Below are 20,053 nucleotides of genomic sequence, written 5' to 3'. Positions count from 1 at the left end.
GTTAAACGTACATTTATACCAATAAATGCAAATCTATATATATATTATAAAACACACAGTTAATGCTTGACTCACCAGCTGGCGTGATGCTTTTCGCGGCTTCCTTGGGCTTCATGGGATCCATGAAAAAGCTCACCAGCCGTGATATGAACTCTGCGCTTATGATGGCACTCACGCCGCTCACGGAAGCCGTGATGTCCCTGGAACCATCGGCCTGTTGGGCCAAGTACGCCGAAACTATCTTCACATTGTCTGGATGGATGTGAAAATGTGAACAATTAACATTACCCGAATCGTAGTGAAAATTGCTAGCTTAACAATTTTGATGTAAGCGCTTTATGACTGATTTAATTATGTAAGTATTCTATGAGTCACGGTCAAAGGCCTTGGAATGGACAAAATATGCCGAAACAGCTTAACATTTTTTGGTTATATTTGGAAAAATTTACGTAAAAAATTCTCAGGATTAAAAGAAAATTATATTGAATGTTATAGTTTAGGATTCCAGATATTAACTGTTAACCCCAAAAAACATCAGTTGTTTAAACAGATTACTTTTATAAATTTATTTTTTTAATAAAACAACAAAATTACGATGAAAACTTGAACAATATTTAAGCACAAAATATATATTTTACATAAAAAAAATACAATAAAAATTTTTTTTTTGTTTTATTTCCACACAAAAAAATGCAAAAATTTATATATTTTTTTGAAAAAACGACAACAACAAAAAAATTAAAAAAGAACTCGTACTGCCAAAAAAACAATTTCTATTTTTAAATTTACTAAAATGCAAAACAAATTTCATATAAAAACTCTTACCGTCGTCTGATTTTCTGTTCCGCACAAGTTTAATAATTCCGTCTTTGTGTGAATCTCGCCTGTCAATCAAACCGAGCTCCCCCAAGCAAACGTCGACGTCAGTGGAAGCGTCGTTCCGCATGGTTACCTGTGCAACGAAGCGTAACAGCTCCACCCTGGCTAACGCCACCTTGTGGTTCTTGTCGTCGAACAACTTGAGGTTGACGCTGTCAAGTTGGAAGAAAACCTGCGGCAATATTTTTTGTTTTTGATTAGAATTGTTGTTGATATCTTATAAACGGATTGTTTATCTAAAAACCTGATTTTTTTTCCAAAAAAATTTGTTTGATTTTAAATTACTTCTTTTTGTCAATATTTTATCCCCAACAACCATTTGTTTTAATTTAATCCAAAATTTTTATACTTTTTTCGAACTGTTTTTAACCCAAATTTAGATTGCTTTTTTAAATATTCTTAACAAGGATTAATTCCAGTATTAGGCCTGAAAAAAATACCGTTTGAAAAATATCAATGTTTTTCTATTGACAATTTTTTTCATGCAATATCGATAGCTTGAGAAATATCGTTTAGCCACCAATTAGTTTGCAAAAAAGACTTTTTTATAAATTTAACCAGTTATAATTATGTTTGATTGACTTGCGTATCAAAATAATTGATATGAACAGGAAAAATACTGCTAAGACAACCTTAACCGTCCCACGAACCTTTAGTGTTTCCCATATTTGAGTGACTGCGATTTGCTGCTGAGATTTGGAACCAACGTTTGTTGTTGATTTCTTCGCAAGATCTTTGCTCGGTTCAACTGAAGGCAAAATAAAAGTTGAAAAAAACTCAAGTACGACAAAATATATTGCAAATAAATAAAACTAAAAAAAAAACAAGTATATAAAAACTAAAAGTTTATAAAATTGTGATTAATGTATATCATTTAATGTTAAAAAAAAAAACAGGATTAAAAAAAAATCTTAACGAATAATAGTAAATAGGCAATTAAAATAAAAAAAAGTTGCACAAGGTATTTAATTTTTTACCTTTTAATTTTTTTATCCCTACCTTGCTTCATTTTCAACCAACTGATTTCTAAACGAGGCAACTCAGTGATCAAATGATTTTTACTTTTATTCTAACCTGGTTTTGCGACTTCATTCGGTTGTGATTGCGCAATCTCTCCAGAACCTTCTTTCAGGTTCTGATCCAACACCGTCATCACGCTGCTCAAATCTGATTGGCTCACGCAAAGGTTAATCGGGGGCACTCGGCCGTCGATGGCGACGTCCGCTACTTCATGGAACCAGGTCGCGGATAAATTGCGGACAATCTGCGGATTCACGGATAAAACTGGTTGAATTTTCTCATTACGTTGGAAGGGGTACATCAGATGCTTTCCAGAATCACATAAATATAGATCTTAAAGTAGTAAAGTTGTATTTAAATGCTTTTGAGTAAACGTGGAACTTGATTAAGAATTAAAGTTGTTTTTTATAACTAAAAAAACAAAATTCTCACAAAAAGCTTTAGTTTTTCTATTCCTTAGAAACCAAAAATGTTATCATCGGCAAACTAGAAGTGGAGCAACATTATATTCATTAAATTTATTTCTACACATGCAGTGTCTTGTAACAACACCGCCTAAAATCACGTTGTTTTGGTGAATGGTTAAATGAGTTCACCAAGTTGCATAAAAATAATTTCATAACAGGAAATAAAAAAGTTTAAACCAGTAGTTTAAAAAACTCGTGGCCTACAAATAAAAAACGCCCGGCAAAATATTTTTTTTTAAATGTAAACAATTTTTTTAAAGGCAATCAATAAAAAACTCCCCTTCATTTAAAGATTAGCGAAGGCCTCTTTAATTATGGGCGCATTTCAACTGTAGTTCCAAAAATAAATGCTAATCCAATCTAATCGTTCTTAAGATTTGACTAACAACTTTCCAAATTAACGTTGTTAACATTTCCTATACAATTCAAACATCGTTTAGTGCGATATTAATAAATTCCTACACAATGATAGACTTTAGTGGATCCACTAGTTTTCAACCAACAAATCCAACTCACATCAACTCCAACAGAGACTGGTTCCAGGATTGTGGTTTCAGTGTTGAGTTTAAGTTCTTCATCCAACGAACACGTGGTGATCTTCATGTTGCTTAGTGATATGGTCATGTGATCTGTGACGGCGGGCCCAGTGGAGCCGGTTCCTGCCACCAAAAACTTGTTGGAAACCTGGACAAGAGTTGGTGGTTTACACTTAGAGAGTGGATTTAAGTTTTTAACAGTTAACTGAAGTCGTCAGTTGGCGTTTTATGTAAACTGTATTTATTATTATTACAAACTAAATGAGTGAAAATTGAAGAAAATATTGAAAACAAGCTTAAATCCTAAAAACAATCATGCAACTCACCCTTAAAACTCCCAGATCGACTGCTAGCGCCTCTAGCGAGTGCGAGTTGACAGGAATGACAACGGTTGGTGCGGAAAGTGTGACGTCAAGCGACACCCGGGGGTTCGTCTCCGCCAACTTCATCGCTTCCTCCGCCGCGCGTTCCTTAACAAAGGAGTAAAGTGACGAAACAATGGAAATTGTAAGTACACGAAACATGGCTTAAATTGGTAAAATGTTAAAATTGAATTAGTTTTATGACGATTTCAAGTTTAGGCAGAATTTCTTTACAAGGTTTCTAAGTTTAATATACAATTCAAAATTTTCTTAAGTTTGAAAGAAAACGCAGTTGTGTGCAAACAACTATGCGATCAGTTCAATAAATCTTCCGCAAATTATTAATTAGAAAATTTATATTTTAACTTTTCAAATACTATTAACCAAATATTTCTTTCCAATCTTAAAAAATCAAACCATATAGATTTTTAACTTTACCTGGGCATAAAGGGTTTATTAAGTACACATATAAACATTTCATTTACTAAAATAAACGGATTTTCGAAATGTACAAATATTTTATGAAAAATAGTGCCGCCTTAACAATTTTACAAAAACAAAACTTTTATTTAACACACACCATAGTTAACGAACCTGTGCAGCTGCCCCCGCTTCTATGGCGACCTGCTTCGCTTCTGAGAAGTTTGATGCGAACCCGATCACAGACTGGACGAACTTGTTCAGGAAAACCACCCGAGTTGCTCCCATCTGGGGTAAATAGGGGGTTAAACTTCTACAGCACTTTATGTAGGTACTTAAAGCTTTATGAAAACTAAACACTTATATATATATATAAATCAAAATCAGTAAATTACTGTTAAACGCGGGATTTTTCTCTTATAAATTTTACAAATCCCTAATTATAATGTATATCTAACTCCAAAGCAGTAAATTAATTATTACACATCTTCAATACAATAAAAGTTTCGCAAATCGCAATTTTGTAGAAAAAAAAAAACGATTCGGTTTTAAGATATACCTGATTCGACATAAGTATCTAATAAGATGTTTTTCAAAACTATTTAAGTAAACCAAACTGGATACAAATATCCAACCTTTAATTTTATCCTGGTGTCCACAGCCTCCATGTTGTCCTCATGTCCCTGGGTGGCGCTGTTGTAGTTGGTCAGTTCCAGCACGAACACGTCATTACTGCTGACGTCATCAGTAGTGACGTCATGCCCAACAGCGCCCACGATCCGCTTGTAGCGGGTTTCGGGCGACGAATCGGTGATCGCCACGTCACGCAACCTCGCTTTCAAGTTCATCAACTCTGACGTCATAATGATCGACGCGTGAACCCCTTCGACCTGGGGTCAAGTTCAAAGTTTAAAGGTTAGAGGTTGAAAGGATCAAGTTTAAGTTAAACAGTTCATATATAATACAAATGAAAAGTTCAAATATGAGTAAGTAGCATTGTGTGAAGATTCTAATGGAACAATACGTTTTATCGACGTCATAATGGTTTTGCTTTAACGGTAAACAACTTTTAAAGTTGATTTACAACAAGTTATATTGTGTAAACATGATTGGGATTTAAACATAATTTAAAAGTTTACGCATTGTTGCACACTTCTGCATCAAACAGATGTTTCTAGAAATTACAAACATTTAAAAAATTTATAAAAAAATATATTTTTATATACTTTCTTCAGTAACGCAATATAATAAGTTGAAATTTTCTGTAAGATTTGATGAGAAGATATGTATCTGTTAACAATTACAAGTTTTTACCTAATAGGCTTTGTAGTTGCAGTATATATAAATACTGTGGGTTTATTAATGAGATTGGCGAAAGAAAAAAAAGCTAAAAACGTACTTATTCCATACTAGCACATGCATCAAAGGTACTGCATTGCACGATCACAAACGACTAACTCAACATTACATTTGAAAAGGCATATATGCTTGTCGCAAACTACTCCGCGCCACAATACCCAAAGTTGGCAACCTTCCATGGCGCACCGGGTAACAAGCGGTTTATTGAAGCTTTCCAAACACAATAAAATTATTCTCAAACAAACTGGCTTTCATCAAATTACCTTTAAATCCATGATGAACTTGCGCTCATCCAGTATAGCGATGTCAATGGATGAGAGCTGTGCTTCCACGTGGAGGTTAATGATGCTCTTGTCTTGGGGGATTTCCCTACTGCTGAGAGCACTCACGAAACTTTGATCGGAGAAAGTTCCAATTGTTGCGTCTGGATCAAAGGTCAAAGTTAGAGGTTAAAAGTTCGTTAAAACCAGTGATCACAAACTTTTTTAAATTAATTTTATCTCCGAAAGCTCATAATTATTTGGTGCTGAGAGTCCAAATAAAGACAGTCCCAAATTATTTATGCAGTTCTTGTAACTTGATTTCTGGTCGAACAGTTTAAAGTTTGGTAAAATTAGTGGCCACAACTTAAATATTAATAAAAAATAAAACATTAATAAAATTAAAATAAAATACGGGCTTGTAAATAGTGTGTAGTCAGTAGAACCAAAGCAATGGTTTAACGTATACACAAAAAATGTATAAAATATGAATATTATTGGCTATTCGACCTGTGCGACTAAATAGGTATTCAAGTGTTTAAAGAAGTCAACATGCAACGTTGTTTTTGCAACTAGGAAATGTACTTAATCGGATGTAACTAATCAAAACAAACATTAAAAAGTAAAGTCAACTGCATGATGTAGGTTTGTTAAAGAAATACATACTTAAGTTCATACAATAGTAAAATACGTCCAACCTGCGTTTAAAAGGTTTTGGATTTCAACATAAACCCTTTACTTAACTGTAGCTTAAACAAAGTAATATCTTGGGTACACTACGCACGGATCTGTAATGTAGCTTTATAAAGAATTGCAAAGCAAAAAAGGTCGAGTAGATCGACATCATCTTGATTAAGACGTTTCGATACGAACTTGTATTATTTTCAGTTATAACAAAGTAATGTGTACCACCAACCTGATGCGATGGCCTCCACCTCTTTTGCTATTTCTTCTCTCACTTTCTCCTCCATTCCCACTCCCTCCTCCTCTTTGCTTTTTCCCTGGATGTTGGCGAGAGTTTGGGCAAACTCCATCAGCTTCTTGGTGGCTTGTGCGTGGAGAGAGAGCTTGATCGTTCCGAACCTGGGAGAAAACATCGGGGTTTGAATGGAGAGTTTTACAAGAATTAAGGCTCGGTTGGCTTGGCCGGGTATGCCTTAAATTCGTGGCACTTTACAAAGTTAAAATTAATAGCGGTTAAAAGCATAATGGCTGGAGGTTGTAGTTAGACGTAGAATTAATATTAAAGCCTGTACAAAAGTAAATAGCATTTTGTGAACATTTTGAAGAAATCCTAAGATAATGGTGGTTGTACTTGGGTGTACAATGAATGACGAATGTCCAGACAGAAATAGGCAGCATTTGAAGCTTAGCGAGGTCTCCGTGAAAAATCGTATCACTTACTAAGTTTAAATCAGTGTTTCTTAACAAATACTAGTTGTAAGTTTAACAGCGAAGCTATCAAATCTTTAGGTGAAGCGATTTATAACAATGCGCCTAAACATATAAAAGAAAACTTATTTCTGCAACCACACTAAATTTAACCCATTTTTTTATTTCTTTTACTTTAGCTGCGTTTCACCTGATTTTTATTGAAGCAAAAAATGAATAAAAATACATTTCAACAAGAGCTAGCTGTATCGATTTAATTAGGAAAAACAAATCAAAACTTACGGCAGCCGCAACAATATTGCACTTGCGTTAATTTATTGAACTCAGCATAATACTTAGAATCTTCCGCGTACCACAAGTGCCAACCACATGTTAGCCGATTTAGGCAAACTATTGCTGACAAAACTAGTGCCTACTGGATCGGAGCCGATACCCGATAATATGATAGTATCGGACACTTCAATTTACCAGTGTAATCGCTCAATGTCACACTTTATTAATCAAACCACTGTGATAAGCAGGCCTTACTTGACCAGTATCTTCTGCTCTGTTTTGTTGTGGACGGACTCGAAGTCCGGTGATTGTTTCTTCACTTGTAGAACTTCAACATGGAGAAGATGCTTTGATCCTGGCACAGCACTGGAGTCCAGTAAGTACAGAGGGAAACCTCCGGGTTCGGTGTACTGGAGGATAAAGATGTAAGTTGAATTCAACCTATTCACTTTGCGTGTTTTAGTGTAATTGAGTCAGCAATCTATTACTGGCGGCCAAAGGTGCTTGAGCAAAAGAAACACTGATGTTGTTTCTGTTTTAATAACATCGTTTTGTATGTAATAACACTTTATTCGAATAAAGATATAATTCTAATTAAGGTATTGTTGTGTTACTAATATATTCCTGTACTACATAAAATACGTCAGTGTCAGGTCGGATCCATTCGCTTGCACAATTTTCATATGCATTTTACATGAACAACAAGTAGAAAGTTATTGGAGATTGCATGTTCGCACCAATCCAGTATAATTATTGATTTGACAGTTGTTATGGTCGAGTTGGCACAGTACACCAAATATAATCAATATTTATTTGCAGCTCACAGAAGTATTTTTATATTTAGATTGCTGTTGCACAACCAGCCTATATGCTTCAAATTCTTAGTCTCTTTTCTGTTTTTTCCATATTTGTAACAAAAAAAAATTAGTCTGCAGGCGAAAATTTTCACAAACCTGCATGCATCATTTAAAGTTTTGAAAAAGATGGAAATCTCTGCAAGTGTCCACCAAATAATTGAAAAAAATAAACTAGCCACAAGTGGTTTACGCTACTTTAATGAATATAACAAGTTTTACGAACCTGCATCATTTGGGCTGATATCGAGTTGAGATAAAGCACAACTGTCGTGTCCCAAGTTCTCATTGAGAGGGAGAGGGATATTGTGCCGATCCGGAGCACCAGGAGATCGCCTCCCCCCGAGAGAGTCAGCTCCTCTGTGATGGTGACAGACATCTGGAGACACAGGTGGACAGACAAACATTGGTTGAGGTTAACGATTAGGATAAGGAAATAAGTTAAACATGTGAACATAAGGTCGACTTTCTCGTAGAATCAACATCTATAAGTTTGTTTTATAGTTGCAATAATACAAGATATGCACAATCAGCGTGATAATGGTTTAAGGTTGAAATAGGAAGTTTAATGAAATACGAAGGCTGTATAAATTTGATTATTGTGGTGACTTTTTTGATAAATTTTGATCTATTTAAACAAAAGTTTTAGATGAGCAAACGTTTGAATTAAGAAACCCATATAAGACTGGATTATATTGTATTAAATAGAAATCTTTATCTATATCGTAGGAAATATTTCAAATATATTGGTCATATGTTTCGTCAAACGACCCCATGCTGACCTGTTTGATGCTGAAGGTCAACTCAAGGTCGGTCATCTGTTTTTCGATGGTATCCTGTCGAACCATGGCCTTCTTCAGTGCTTTATCGTCGGCGTCGCTCCTAGATGTGAGGGAAAGTGTTAGTTTAAGTCATGATTGTCGCAATAGTGGAAGTGACAGTGCCAAGTGCCAAAAAGTGACATGTGGGGAATAAGTGAGAGATGCGTGATAGAGTGCGACGAAGGTGCCAATGACCAGTGCCAATGACTAATGATAATGACTTGTGCCAATAACCAGTGCCAATGATAATGACAAGTGCCAATGACAAGTACAAATGACCAGAGTCAGTGACAAATGCTGATGACAAGTGCCAGTGACAAGTGTTAGTGACAAACATCTGTTATATCTGACAAAACCGGATGGCAAAAACCTTACACAAAATAAATGGTCAAGTTTTGATGAGATGTGCGTGTGTCAGGGACAACGTGTTGACAACCTGTGGCATTTACGTGTGCCAGTGACGCGTGTTAGTGGTCAGTGACATGTGAAAATGGCGCGTCTAGTCGCAAAGTGTTGTCCTGTGGCAACTGTATATGAGAACGTTAGAAGAAATGCCTCGTGGCAATGACTTTAACAGTGATAAAGTGATTGACGAGTGCCGTTAGTTAGTGGCATGTGGCAATAGTCACTACCAACCAATAATGGCGGGTTAATATCACACTACTTATTATTAAAAGAAGGAAAAAAGAAAAAAGAAAAATAATTACCCGATGTCTGACTCAGCAGTAAAAAACTCATCTTCGTCTGAATCCAATTCCTTCGATGCTGACTCAGCTAAAGCGTTGGCCAAGGTCATTTCGTTCTTTTCGACCTTGGAGATGGTTTTCCATTGTTTCACAACCTGCAAGAAATATTGAAAAGTTTTACTGGAAAACTGACTATTTTTAAACGTTAACTTAAGGTACGAAATTATTGTGAGACCGATGCTCTATATTTTAAACAGAAAGTACCGCACTCCAATGCAAAACCAAATGATTGTATATGACCGTATTTGCCTAATTCTAAATAGAGGAATCACGTGGCACTATATAAAGACAAATTGTATTTGATTCTCGACAAGCTTTCGCACAACCGTGCTTCATCAGGTCAAATTATAAAAACCCTTTTTGTTTGTTTTGATTGATCTACTTTGACCTGATAAAGCAAGGTTGTGCAAAAGCTTGCCGAGAATTCAATACAATTTGTCTTTATACAGTGGCACCTGATTCCTGTAAAACCAAATTATGTAATTTCTACGCTCAAACAAGCAGAATATATTAAATTGAAAAGTTTAGCTGCCTTTTTCCCATGTTATTGAGCAAAATTTTGCTTTATTGTTTAGAAGTTTATTTACCATCAATTGTTACGCTAGTATTTATTAATAAAAGTACATTTCAAGGTTAATTCAATCATGGCTGATATTTCTATAATAATTGGGTATTGGATCAAAACGGACGAGTACCGATACCACTACTTGGCATCATGTATCGGCTACGATCCGATATTATTATACATGCATACAACTAAATAACACCACTTTACAAGGTTTTATGCTAGATTTTGACGTAAAAGTTTTGCTTCTTTTTATTATTGTTATATGTTTGATTTTTAAAACTATTACTACTCCCACGACAAAACGTATTTGACAACCGACTGGTTATATGAAACAATACAAAATTGGGAGCATTAGAACTATTTTTTTTTTTTTTTGGTTTAAAATTTTGTGTTCTCAAAACCAAGGGGAGTTCCAACTCACCTCCATCTCGGCTTGTTTTTGCTCTGGACCTGGATCCGGAAGAGGGATGCTCTCTCCAAGAGCAAGAGCATCCTGCAACTTCCGCTCCGACATCCGGACGCTCAGGAGAGGGATCTCGCCGTTGATCTTCATCCTGGAAAGAAAAGAAGTTTTTCGTTGAAACTTCGAAGGTTAGCGCCGGCTTTATTTACACATTTTTAGTTTTTATTTGAAATTTTATTTCGTTGTTGCGAAAACATATATAATTTATCCCCTTAAAACAGCAAGTTACTATAAAAAGAAAAGTTTTTCAGTATCGAATTTTAATCATTTTTTTCGTGCTTACTTGGGAAGTGCTGCGTCATTGGTGACCATGCATTTCTGCAGTAGGACCTGAAGGTTGATCGGTTCAAGGACGTGAAGTGATGACGTGTCCAAATTTCGAGCCGATCGCCAATCCTCACCTAAGCAAATAAATCGTAAAAATCACCAATTTTTATAAACTTTGTGGTAGTGAGCTCGACCTCCCCTTAAGCCAGTGTTTCTTAACCTTTTTTTGCCACAAACCAAATACTAACCGTTAGTTTAACAGCAAAACTTTGGCGACTCAATTTATACAATTGAGTAAGAGAATAGCATAAAAAAAGTTCGAATTTAATTAATACGAGTTATGTCTTCGCATTGCTCGGGCAATTTTGTTATATTTTGGAGATTTTTTTCTTAAAGCCATGTAATCTAAAAAATTGCCAACTTCTTAAACTTGAGGTTGTGAGCTCGAATCTCGCCTTGAGCTTTAAAAATGTGCAGGAATGTCCGATAATATCGGATCGCAGCCGATACCCGCTACAAAAATCAATTGCTTGAACTTTGCGGTTAAAAGTTTAAATATCGCATTTTTCCAGTTTTTCCTAACTTTTGTTCGCGGCAAACAAAATACTAAGCGTAAGTATAACAGCAGCTGTAGCGAACCAATTCTACTAACTGAACAGTTTGTAAGAGAAAAAAATATAAAAATTAGAATTTAATTAACATGAGCCATGTCTTTGTACTGTTTTTTCAATTTTCTTATATTTTGGACAAATCTTGCTTAGAACCAATTTCAATAAACCGAGCCATGTGAAACTACTGGCGACCTAATAAAAATTAAACGGCGAATGCCAAGTGATAGTATTGGCGACGATCAGATACCAAATAAATACTTGAATTTCAGCCATTATCGTTTTCGAAATTACATCTTTAATTTGTCAGAAATATTAAATTAATCATCGAAGGTAACTATGCTTCTAAAGCTAAACCAATTTTTGGCCTAATACCCTTCGGATATCAACTGGTTTCGGCAAATTTAATAAATTTAGTAACAACTTGTTAAAAATAAAGATATTTTAAACAAAAAATCAATTTAGAAATACATTATTAAGCATGTAAAAGTTAGGGCTTATAAAAACTCTTAATTAGGATTAAAATGCAATATTAAACCTGATCTTGCCAACAACAGTTGTATTTTTTTCAGGTCGATGGTGAAATTATCATAAACTTTTGATCGCATTTCTTCCAAGTCAAGAGACTCATCCTGGGATTTAAGTCGGCACCAAGTTAAAAAATAAAAAAATTACAAGAAAATATACAACATCCATGCTATTGGAAAATTAATAGTTGGCATAAACATTTAGTTTAGCCACATTCTTCTTACCAAACTTACAAAGCATAACAATAAATGCATCATATTAAAATATAATTTACACAGTGTACATTAACTTAAGAGTTTTCTATGAATAAAACATATATCAAACTGAAATAACGTAGGTAGCAAAAAACTAGTAATGAACAACAGTTTATAGATATGAAAAACTTAACAGTCTGCACTTATATATGTTAGAAATTGATTTTATTCACAAAAGTTCTAGATATGCTTCAAAGTGTACCAAAGCTGATGAACTTTTCCAATTTGATTTTCCCTTTTTTCGGCGAGTTTTTTTCTAAATTCAAGAATATTGGTAAAAATAAAAAGGCTTAAGGTTTCGTTAGTGCGGGGTTAGTAGCCAAATCAACGGCACAACATGCTTCAAAATCGCCGCACTGCTCGGAATATTGTTGAAATATGCCAGTTTTAAACTTTACCAGATAAGAATATTATTCAAAGTATAAGTGGATCAAAAACTGACATAGTAGACTATCAGCGAAACAAAAAATCAACAGCACCCCATTCGGCGAAATCAGGGGTTCTTAAACTTTTTTTAACGCATGCCCCTGACAAAATATTTTTGCTTCGAAGGTCGGCATTAAATTGTTAGAGAAGACGACATGACCCGACGTAATAAAACAAATAAACCTGAAAAAAATGTTGTTTTTAGTCTAACAAATGTGAACCTAAAATAAAGTCTAAACAAATTGACGAAAATGGCGGCATAGCGTTGTGTTTTAATAAACTCCATTTATTTGAAAAATTTATTATTTCTTAAATACATAGTAATATTTAAATTAGGCCTTCATGAACCCCCTAAAACTAGTCCACGTTTCCCCAAGGGGCTAACGGACCCCAGTTTAAGAACCCCTGGGCTAAATAAAGAGAAGCCAATCAAGGAACAAACATGTATTAAAATCACAACTATATGCTGCCAAACAGAAGCCAAACAATGAAACTGAAGACAAAAACTAAATGGCAAATTTAAAGTGCAGCGTAGGAATTTTTACACATGAAACCAAACAATACACGACAACCAAAGTAAATAACATTTGGAAATAGAAGATTCTATGAAACTAAAAACATCAAAACTTAAATTTTAACAAGAATTTATCCAAAACCTTTATGAAAAGCAAAACTTGTCAGGGAAAATTATACTGTGATTGAACACTTAATATAACAAATAAGTGGCCCAAATTATTATAAAATGTTAAACATGTAATTTCTATACTTTATTTCAAAGGAAAATAACTCAAAACACCATCATTTTAGCTTTACAATTTGCACATAACAAACCATTAATTTTTTATTTTTGAAACAGAACTTTGCAAATGTGTCAGACAAAAAAATAATAAAACAACAAAATTCCACACAGCGATACACTTTTAAGCAACTATTAGTTTTGTTGAATGTAAATAAGCACAGCAAGTACATAATGAAGCACAGCAAGAACTTTTGTGGTTCACAAAGTCGGAAAATAAGTTTGCAAAAAATAAAAAATTTGACATACCAAGCAATTTCTAGGTTCATGCTATACATTATTGTGATAAAAGTGAACTAAATATTAGGTAAAAAACAACAAAATTGAAGTCTTAATGGTCGAATTTTGAAATCTCATTTGTGGTGCTATGATTTTTAGAAAATGTAAGTAGCTTAAAAGCAAATTTTTAGCAAAGTTTGTGTAAAATATTAAAGGATAATCTTTTACCTTATAAAAAAAATACAAAATATAAGTCCTACCCTGCCATTTACCAAAATAAAAACGTAATTTCAGTTGAAACACAAAAAGGAATGTTAGAAAATATCATAAAACCTTATTTAGCGCTCTGTATGTTAAAAACAAAATCGGGTAAATGTATCTTTTTGCTTTTTTTAATTTGGATAATAAAGTTAAATAAAGGGTAAATGTAATTAAAAAAAGATGTATATAAAGCCTAGCCTGATTTACTCAATTAAATAAAATGTCCATTGGATTTTATAGAAAAATATACGATATTTGAAAATAAAAAAACATGTATAATCGGCCTGTGTATGAGTTAATTGATTAGTTTTTTATTGTTTTTTTACCGAAGATTTCAATATTTCGCACACTAGGCTGTAGGTGTGTTTTTACTAAAGAAATCGTACCATGAGTGACCCTACTCAAAGGAGTGCGCGTTATGAAAAAATATATGTACTTGAATGAAAAGTGTGTTTCTGTTTCAATATCTTAACTTATTTTATCTTTAAAAATTTTCATTCGGGTATTTGAAGACAAAAACCTGTAAAAAATTGAATTTAGGATTTAAAAGAAAAATTTTAACCTGTTGAAATGTAAAAATACCAATTTTGTCATTACCTCTTTAATTTGCTGCGTCCATGCAAATGCATCTCGCTTCTAAATGCAATAAATAGAACAAGATGCTTGTGATGAAATAAGCTTCGTGCATTAGACTTGTGCATATTCATGCATGCGAAATGCAAACAAGCCATTCACATACACTGTGACTACATTACATGAAATTATAAGTATAAAGTTTTATTGTACTAATAAAAAAACAGACGTCCATTTTAACAATTTTTTTTTAATAAAGCTGACCAGAAATCTAAAATTGAGCTAATTTTATGTACAACATTTTGAATTTAAATGTACTACTCTTTTAAATTCATAAAATCCCTTTAAAAACAATGATACAAATAATAAAATAGCATCATACTTCTATTTATTTAAAGTTTTAAATTATTGTTTTTAGGCCAGTGTTGACACCAGTGGTTCCCAAACTGTGTAAAACGTTCTCCAAAAAATTACATCAAGGGCTACCAAACTAAATTAAACAGCGACACAATTCTAGGTCGCGACCAATGGGTTGAGAAACAACGCTTTATAGTACGCAAATAAACAACACCACGAGATTTTAAGATTGTAATTTCTGCAGCTACTAACTTAACAATGGTAACTTAAACAACAATAATTTATTCTGTACCGACGTTTCGATAACCTATCCAGGTAATCTTCATCAGGGCATATAAACTTGTAACCTTGCAGAGGTATATATATACAGTGAAGAAAAACGACGAAAAAACAGTATATACCTCTGCAAGGTTACAAGTTTATATGCCCTGATGAAGATTACCTGGATAGGTTATCGAAACGTCGGTACAGAATAAATAATTGTCGGAAGAACCCTCTTTATAATTAATATAATGCCTGGCAGCAGCAGTATATTCATTAAACAACAATGTGCCTTAAAAGATTGTTAAGCATAATTTTTTTTAATTTTAATTTTGAGGTTATGCAAATTTAAAATAGGCATTAAAGCAAACATGTGAGACTTAAATACACAAACTTTCTATTTGAAAACTGTTGAGATTTAGGTTTAACCTATCGGATTTTCATGTATTAAGGGCGATTAACAAGTTCTAAAGTTTTTTTTTTCGGTAGACAGAGTGACGCTAATATTTTTTTAAACTGCGCCGCTAGCTGAAAGATTTTGGGAACGACTGAACTAGCTTAAATTGCAGAATGTGTCGGAAACGTAAAGAAACTGCATTTGTTGAACTGCGATATTCATGAAACCGATCTACCACCTCTAACCGATGCCATATCTCACTTGGATCAACCTGTAAGTTTATGACCATTAGGTGCGCTGTAGTTCAAAACTCTTGTTTAAATACTTTACGTTATTTCGTTGATTATCAAGTGGTAAAATTTTTGTTTAGGAGAAAGTATGACATATATAATTTTTTATTTTTTATTTTTTTATTTTTTATTTTTTACCTGCGCCGCTAGCTGAAGGAGTTTGAGAACCACTGGGTTATACAGAAGATAATAATAACTCTTTGCGATAAGAAACTATAGCAGAACATGCACAAAATGTGATTGTTGAAGACATAAACTTACCCCCTTCTTAGACATTGGAGTTCTCCCCTGGTTGTCACTTTCAAGACTTAGTTCTCCCAAGTCAAGAACCAAAACATCTGGGTCGCTAAATTATAAAAACAAAACAGGGTAGTCACATGTGGCCGCTGGAAATTGTTTCATTCTGAGACCACATTTTTTCTATATCCGTTTGCATCAGAAGGAATAGCCAAAGTTAAATATTTAAAAATGGTAAGTGTGTTTAGAATTGATAAAAACATCAAATAATAGTGGGTTCACAACTGATGGTAAATAAACTCCTCAAATTTTGGACATACGCTGGGAAAATTACCTTTAAACTTTTCGATTGCATATATTTTTTTTATTTGAGAAAAGTATTAACGACAATCACATCGGATTTAATGTCGAGTATCGGAAATTCCTAATTGTAATAAAATTAGTTTATTCTTTTTTGGGTTTTGGTATTGGAATGACGTCATTTAGGGTCGGTTAACGATAGTTTTCGTTAAAATATCGTGCATCGGTATCGAAATCAAATGTCAAGTATCGGACGCCCCTAGTCGTAATAAAAATAATTAATTCCATTTTTTTGGTTTCAGCATAGAAATGACGTCATTTGTATCGGATCAAATCGCGATACTTTTTGTCCAAATATAGAGAATCGTTTGAAAATAAAATGCTAAGTACTGGGCATTCCTTAACATTAACCTGGGCCAAACAATAAACAAATGTAAATAAATCAAAATAAGTGAAAAAATCCTATAGATGGTTGCGTCTAAAATCCAACAAACTTTTCAAAGCATTGCAAACAAGCTTGAGGCCCACTGTATTAAACAAACGTAGCAACAGTTGTGTGAGGTTGAATACTTACTCAGTAAAGGCCCCGTTCCTCGGCACCACAACGTATGACGAAGCAAGTCGGATGCCAACCTCCAGCACATTGCGGTTCTGCATCACATGCTGGAGGCCTGTGGCCGTCTGGTCTTTTATTTCATCGTAAGCAGAAGCTGCCACAGTGCGTAGCCTGGAGAGAAATCACAAAAATTGTTTTTATAGTTATCATATGGTTATTATCATGTGATGCGCGGAATTCATATGATATTGCAGCCCATAATTGACATAATCTTGTGATATGTTGTACTCCATAATGGTATCATATGATTATATTCAAGCAATAAAATGTTCCCCATGATGGTTATCATATGAATATGGATATAATCATGTGATACATGTGTACTTCATGATAGTATGCATTTAATCATGTCACACACTGTACCCATGATAGTTATTATATAAATATGAACATAACCATGTGATACTATTTATGTGATAAATGTGTACTTCATGATAGTTATTAGTTTTTGTACCCGATGATAATTATCATATGAACTATAACCATGTGATTCATTTCACTTTACAATGGTTATCTTGTCATATGATCATAAACATAAAAAATTTAATTTTGTGATACGTTGCACCTCATGATAGTTATTATATGGTTAGATTCATGAAATGAACGTTTACTCCATGATAATTATCACATGAGTTACTCACTGTTGAAGCTGAACATTTTCAGGAGGTTGGAAGAATTTCAGCAAATTGTTGATTGTGACCTGGAAAAAAAATAGTGATAAACACAAAAAAGGCCAAAAATACTTTTGCAAATTATCAACGAACGTAACTTTATAACATTCTGGTGAACCGGGAAAATGACTGAATAAAAAAGTCTCTTTTTTTCCCTATCGAAGCAATTATTAAAAAATCAAATTGAATAGACGAAAAAGCATTATGCTTGGTAAGTTTTAGTATTTTACCCGTTTTATTGTTATAACTAAAGGTTTTCCAACAATAAATTGAAAACATTTAGAGCAGGGGTTCTTAAACTGGGGTCGGTAAATTAGTTTTAGAGGGTCCATGAAGGCATAATTGCAAAATTAGTGTATATTTAAAAAGTAATCATTTTTTCAAAGAAAGCAGTTTAATTAAAAACAAAACGGTTTTGCACTGAATGTATTAAGACTCCATATCACTTTCACATTTTTTAGACCAAAATCAACAGATTTATGAAGTTTATTTGTATTGCGACGTCAATTTGTGATGTCATGTTTTGAAAATTTTTGCCTATCGTGGTCCACGCTACGTCAAAAAAATTTTTAGGGGTCCGCGGTAAAAAAAGTTTACGAACCCCTGATTTAGAGTATTAAAGTACTTACAGCGTCATACACGATCTGAAGCGGTTGTGAGTTGACAATAATCCTCTGGTCGCAAACCTCATCGAGGGGATTCACCTCAAATAAAACCGTGAGGAGATGCTGCTTCTCTGGTCTGGATTAAACGAAAGCACAAGGTCAAAGGTAACGTTAGAGGGCAATGTTGAGATGAAGTCAAATTTCAAGGTAATTTTTGAATATTTTGTAAAAATAAAGCTAGAAAGTGCTGCTTTCCTGGTTTGGATTAAGAAAAACACGCACAAGGTCAAAGTTAAGGTTCAACGTCAATGTTATGTACAAAGGTATAAAAATAGGTGAAACAGGAATAGTCAATTTTAACGGTATTTGCAGAATACTCTAACTAGTAAATAGAAGTCACCTTGACCCTTGCAAGATAAATGTCGACCTTAATTCCTGATCATTAACAGCAGAATACAGACACTATTAAACGATCTTTTAAGATGCACTCAAAATATTGTCTGACCTGAATTGCTACCTTTGCTAGAATATTCTGTTGTTAGAGATCAGGAATTCAGGTCGACATTTATCTTGCAAGGGTCAAGGTGATTTCTATTCTCACATATTCAGTGCAACACTACCAATGTTTGCTAAATAATTTTGCTAAAGCTTTAATGAGATACATGTTTCATTTTATCAAAGGTTTTATAAAAAAAAAAAATTTATCCGGTATAGCTGCTTGAAATAAACAGTTTAAAACAAAATATTTAAAGATCAATGGTTTAACGCGGACCTTCATACATTTTAGTTAACATAAAGCAACGGACGCCAAACTTTTTTATTCAGCGATCGCGGACCGGTCTAAGGATTAAATATTGTTGGCCGAAAATAAAACGTTTTTTATTCACCTTTTCAGACTGAATTATTTTTAGACTGAAATTATTATAAAACCAAGAAAATACTGTTTGTTTCAATTGTAAAATTGTGTTAATTGTAAAACTGTTGTCCAGCATTTTTTTCTATTTGCCCGTATAGGTGGTCAAATCGTTGGTACTTTTATAAAATTTGCCAGAAGAACATACATATCTAAATTGGCACTGAGACAAGATTTTAGGATCATTAAGGAATAGGCTGCGGGTCAGTAAAAATAACTCTGCGGACCGGATCTGGCACACGGGCCGTTGTTTGGTGAGCCCTGAAATACAGTATAGACTTAACATTATCTTGTTATACGTACACAACTGCTGAACCGATGTCAGACGACACAATACAGGGTTTATGGGAATCCTGTGTCTGCCCATCAACTTCAAACGAACTCATGTGCGCTGACACGCTGCAATAATTAAAGAAGGGATTATTCTGAGTGTTAGGATTATGAGCATGTTGATTAGAATGGAAATTTTCTCTTCTAATTCTAGCAATAGATACCGCTGTATTCATGTAAGGAACTTCAAAATGTTTGTTTAAACTAAAATATTATTCATCGTAAAACAATAAACAGAAATAAATGAAGAGAAAAAAAAACTTATTTAACTTTTAAGGATTAGACAATAAAAATAATTTTGGTAAACGGTCATATTGCAAAATACTGCTAAAAATAGGTTGTAACTTTTAAGCATAAGGGTGGGATCTTATGGCTTTTGTAGTATCAAAGCCCACGCAGAAGTAACTATTTCAATGTTTCGAATAAATCTTTATTTATTTTCGTCATGACATCATTGATAAAACGTTTAAAATGTTTCCGACTTCTATATGGACTTTCGTCTTAATGTAGTTTTAAGTCTATTTTGTTGATTTTCGTGACAAACAATAGAAACCTTAGTGCTTGTGCTGAAGGTCGTTGCGCTACCAAGGTCGTTACGTTGATCAGCCTCAAACTTAACAAATCATTTGTTGACACCGAAGCATCAGCTAGTTCAACACAAACCTGCAGAAAAGTACATTTTATTAAATTATATTATTGGTATGTACTTGCACATACGTATACA

The 20,053-nt window shown here is 33.8% G+C and overlaps 1 protein-coding gene across 1 annotated transcript in view; it reads right to left on the bottom strand.

Annotated features, from left to right (window-relative positions):
* LOC146163115 (intermembrane lipid transfer protein VPS13A-like) overlaps positions 1-20,053 on the bottom strand; it is a 67,838-nt gene that overhangs the window by 34,575 nt on the left and 13,210 nt on the right. Inside the window, exons 15-38 of the mRNA XM_083382889.1 lie at positions 19,883-19,992; positions 19,303-19,398; positions 18,111-18,222; positions 17,452-17,510; positions 16,769-16,921; positions 15,919-16,003; positions 12,280-12,333; positions 11,834-11,927; positions 10,704-10,821; positions 10,379-10,511; positions 9,351-9,484; positions 8,605-8,704; positions 8,049-8,201; positions 7,224-7,378; positions 6,220-6,386; positions 5,307-5,467; positions 4,320-4,574; positions 3,859-3,972; positions 3,229-3,372; positions 2,883-3,050; positions 1,954-2,143; positions 1,530-1,627; positions 826-1,051; positions 76-252 (exon numbers count right to left, since the gene is read on the bottom strand). Coding sequence (XP_083239015.1) covers positions 76-252; positions 826-1,051; positions 1,530-1,627; positions 1,954-2,143; positions 2,883-3,050; positions 3,229-3,372; positions 3,859-3,972; positions 4,320-4,574; positions 5,307-5,467; positions 6,220-6,386; positions 7,224-7,378; positions 8,049-8,201; positions 8,605-8,704; positions 9,351-9,484; positions 10,379-10,511; positions 10,704-10,821; positions 11,834-11,927; positions 12,280-12,333; positions 15,919-16,003; positions 16,769-16,921; positions 17,452-17,510; positions 18,111-18,222; positions 19,303-19,398; positions 19,883-19,992 — 3,256 coding nt within the window. The remainder of the gene's footprint in view (positions 1-75; positions 253-825; positions 1,052-1,529; positions 1,628-1,953; positions 2,144-2,882; positions 3,051-3,228; positions 3,373-3,858; positions 3,973-4,319; positions 4,575-5,306; positions 5,468-6,219; positions 6,387-7,223; positions 7,379-8,048; positions 8,202-8,604; positions 8,705-9,350; positions 9,485-10,378; positions 10,512-10,703; positions 10,822-11,833; positions 11,928-12,279; positions 12,334-15,918; positions 16,004-16,768; positions 16,922-17,451; positions 17,511-18,110; positions 18,223-19,302; positions 19,399-19,882; positions 19,993-20,053) is intronic.

The sequence above is a fragment of the Ascidiella aspersa genome, chromosome 2 (assembly GCF_963924565.1).
Source record: "Ascidiella aspersa chromosome 2, kaAscAspe10.2, whole genome shotgun sequence".
In the NCBI taxonomy this organism is placed as follows: domain Eukaryota; kingdom Metazoa; phylum Chordata; class Ascidiacea; order Phlebobranchia; family Ascidiidae; genus Ascidiella; species Ascidiella aspersa.
This window is presented reverse-complemented; position numbering and strand designations above follow the sequence as displayed.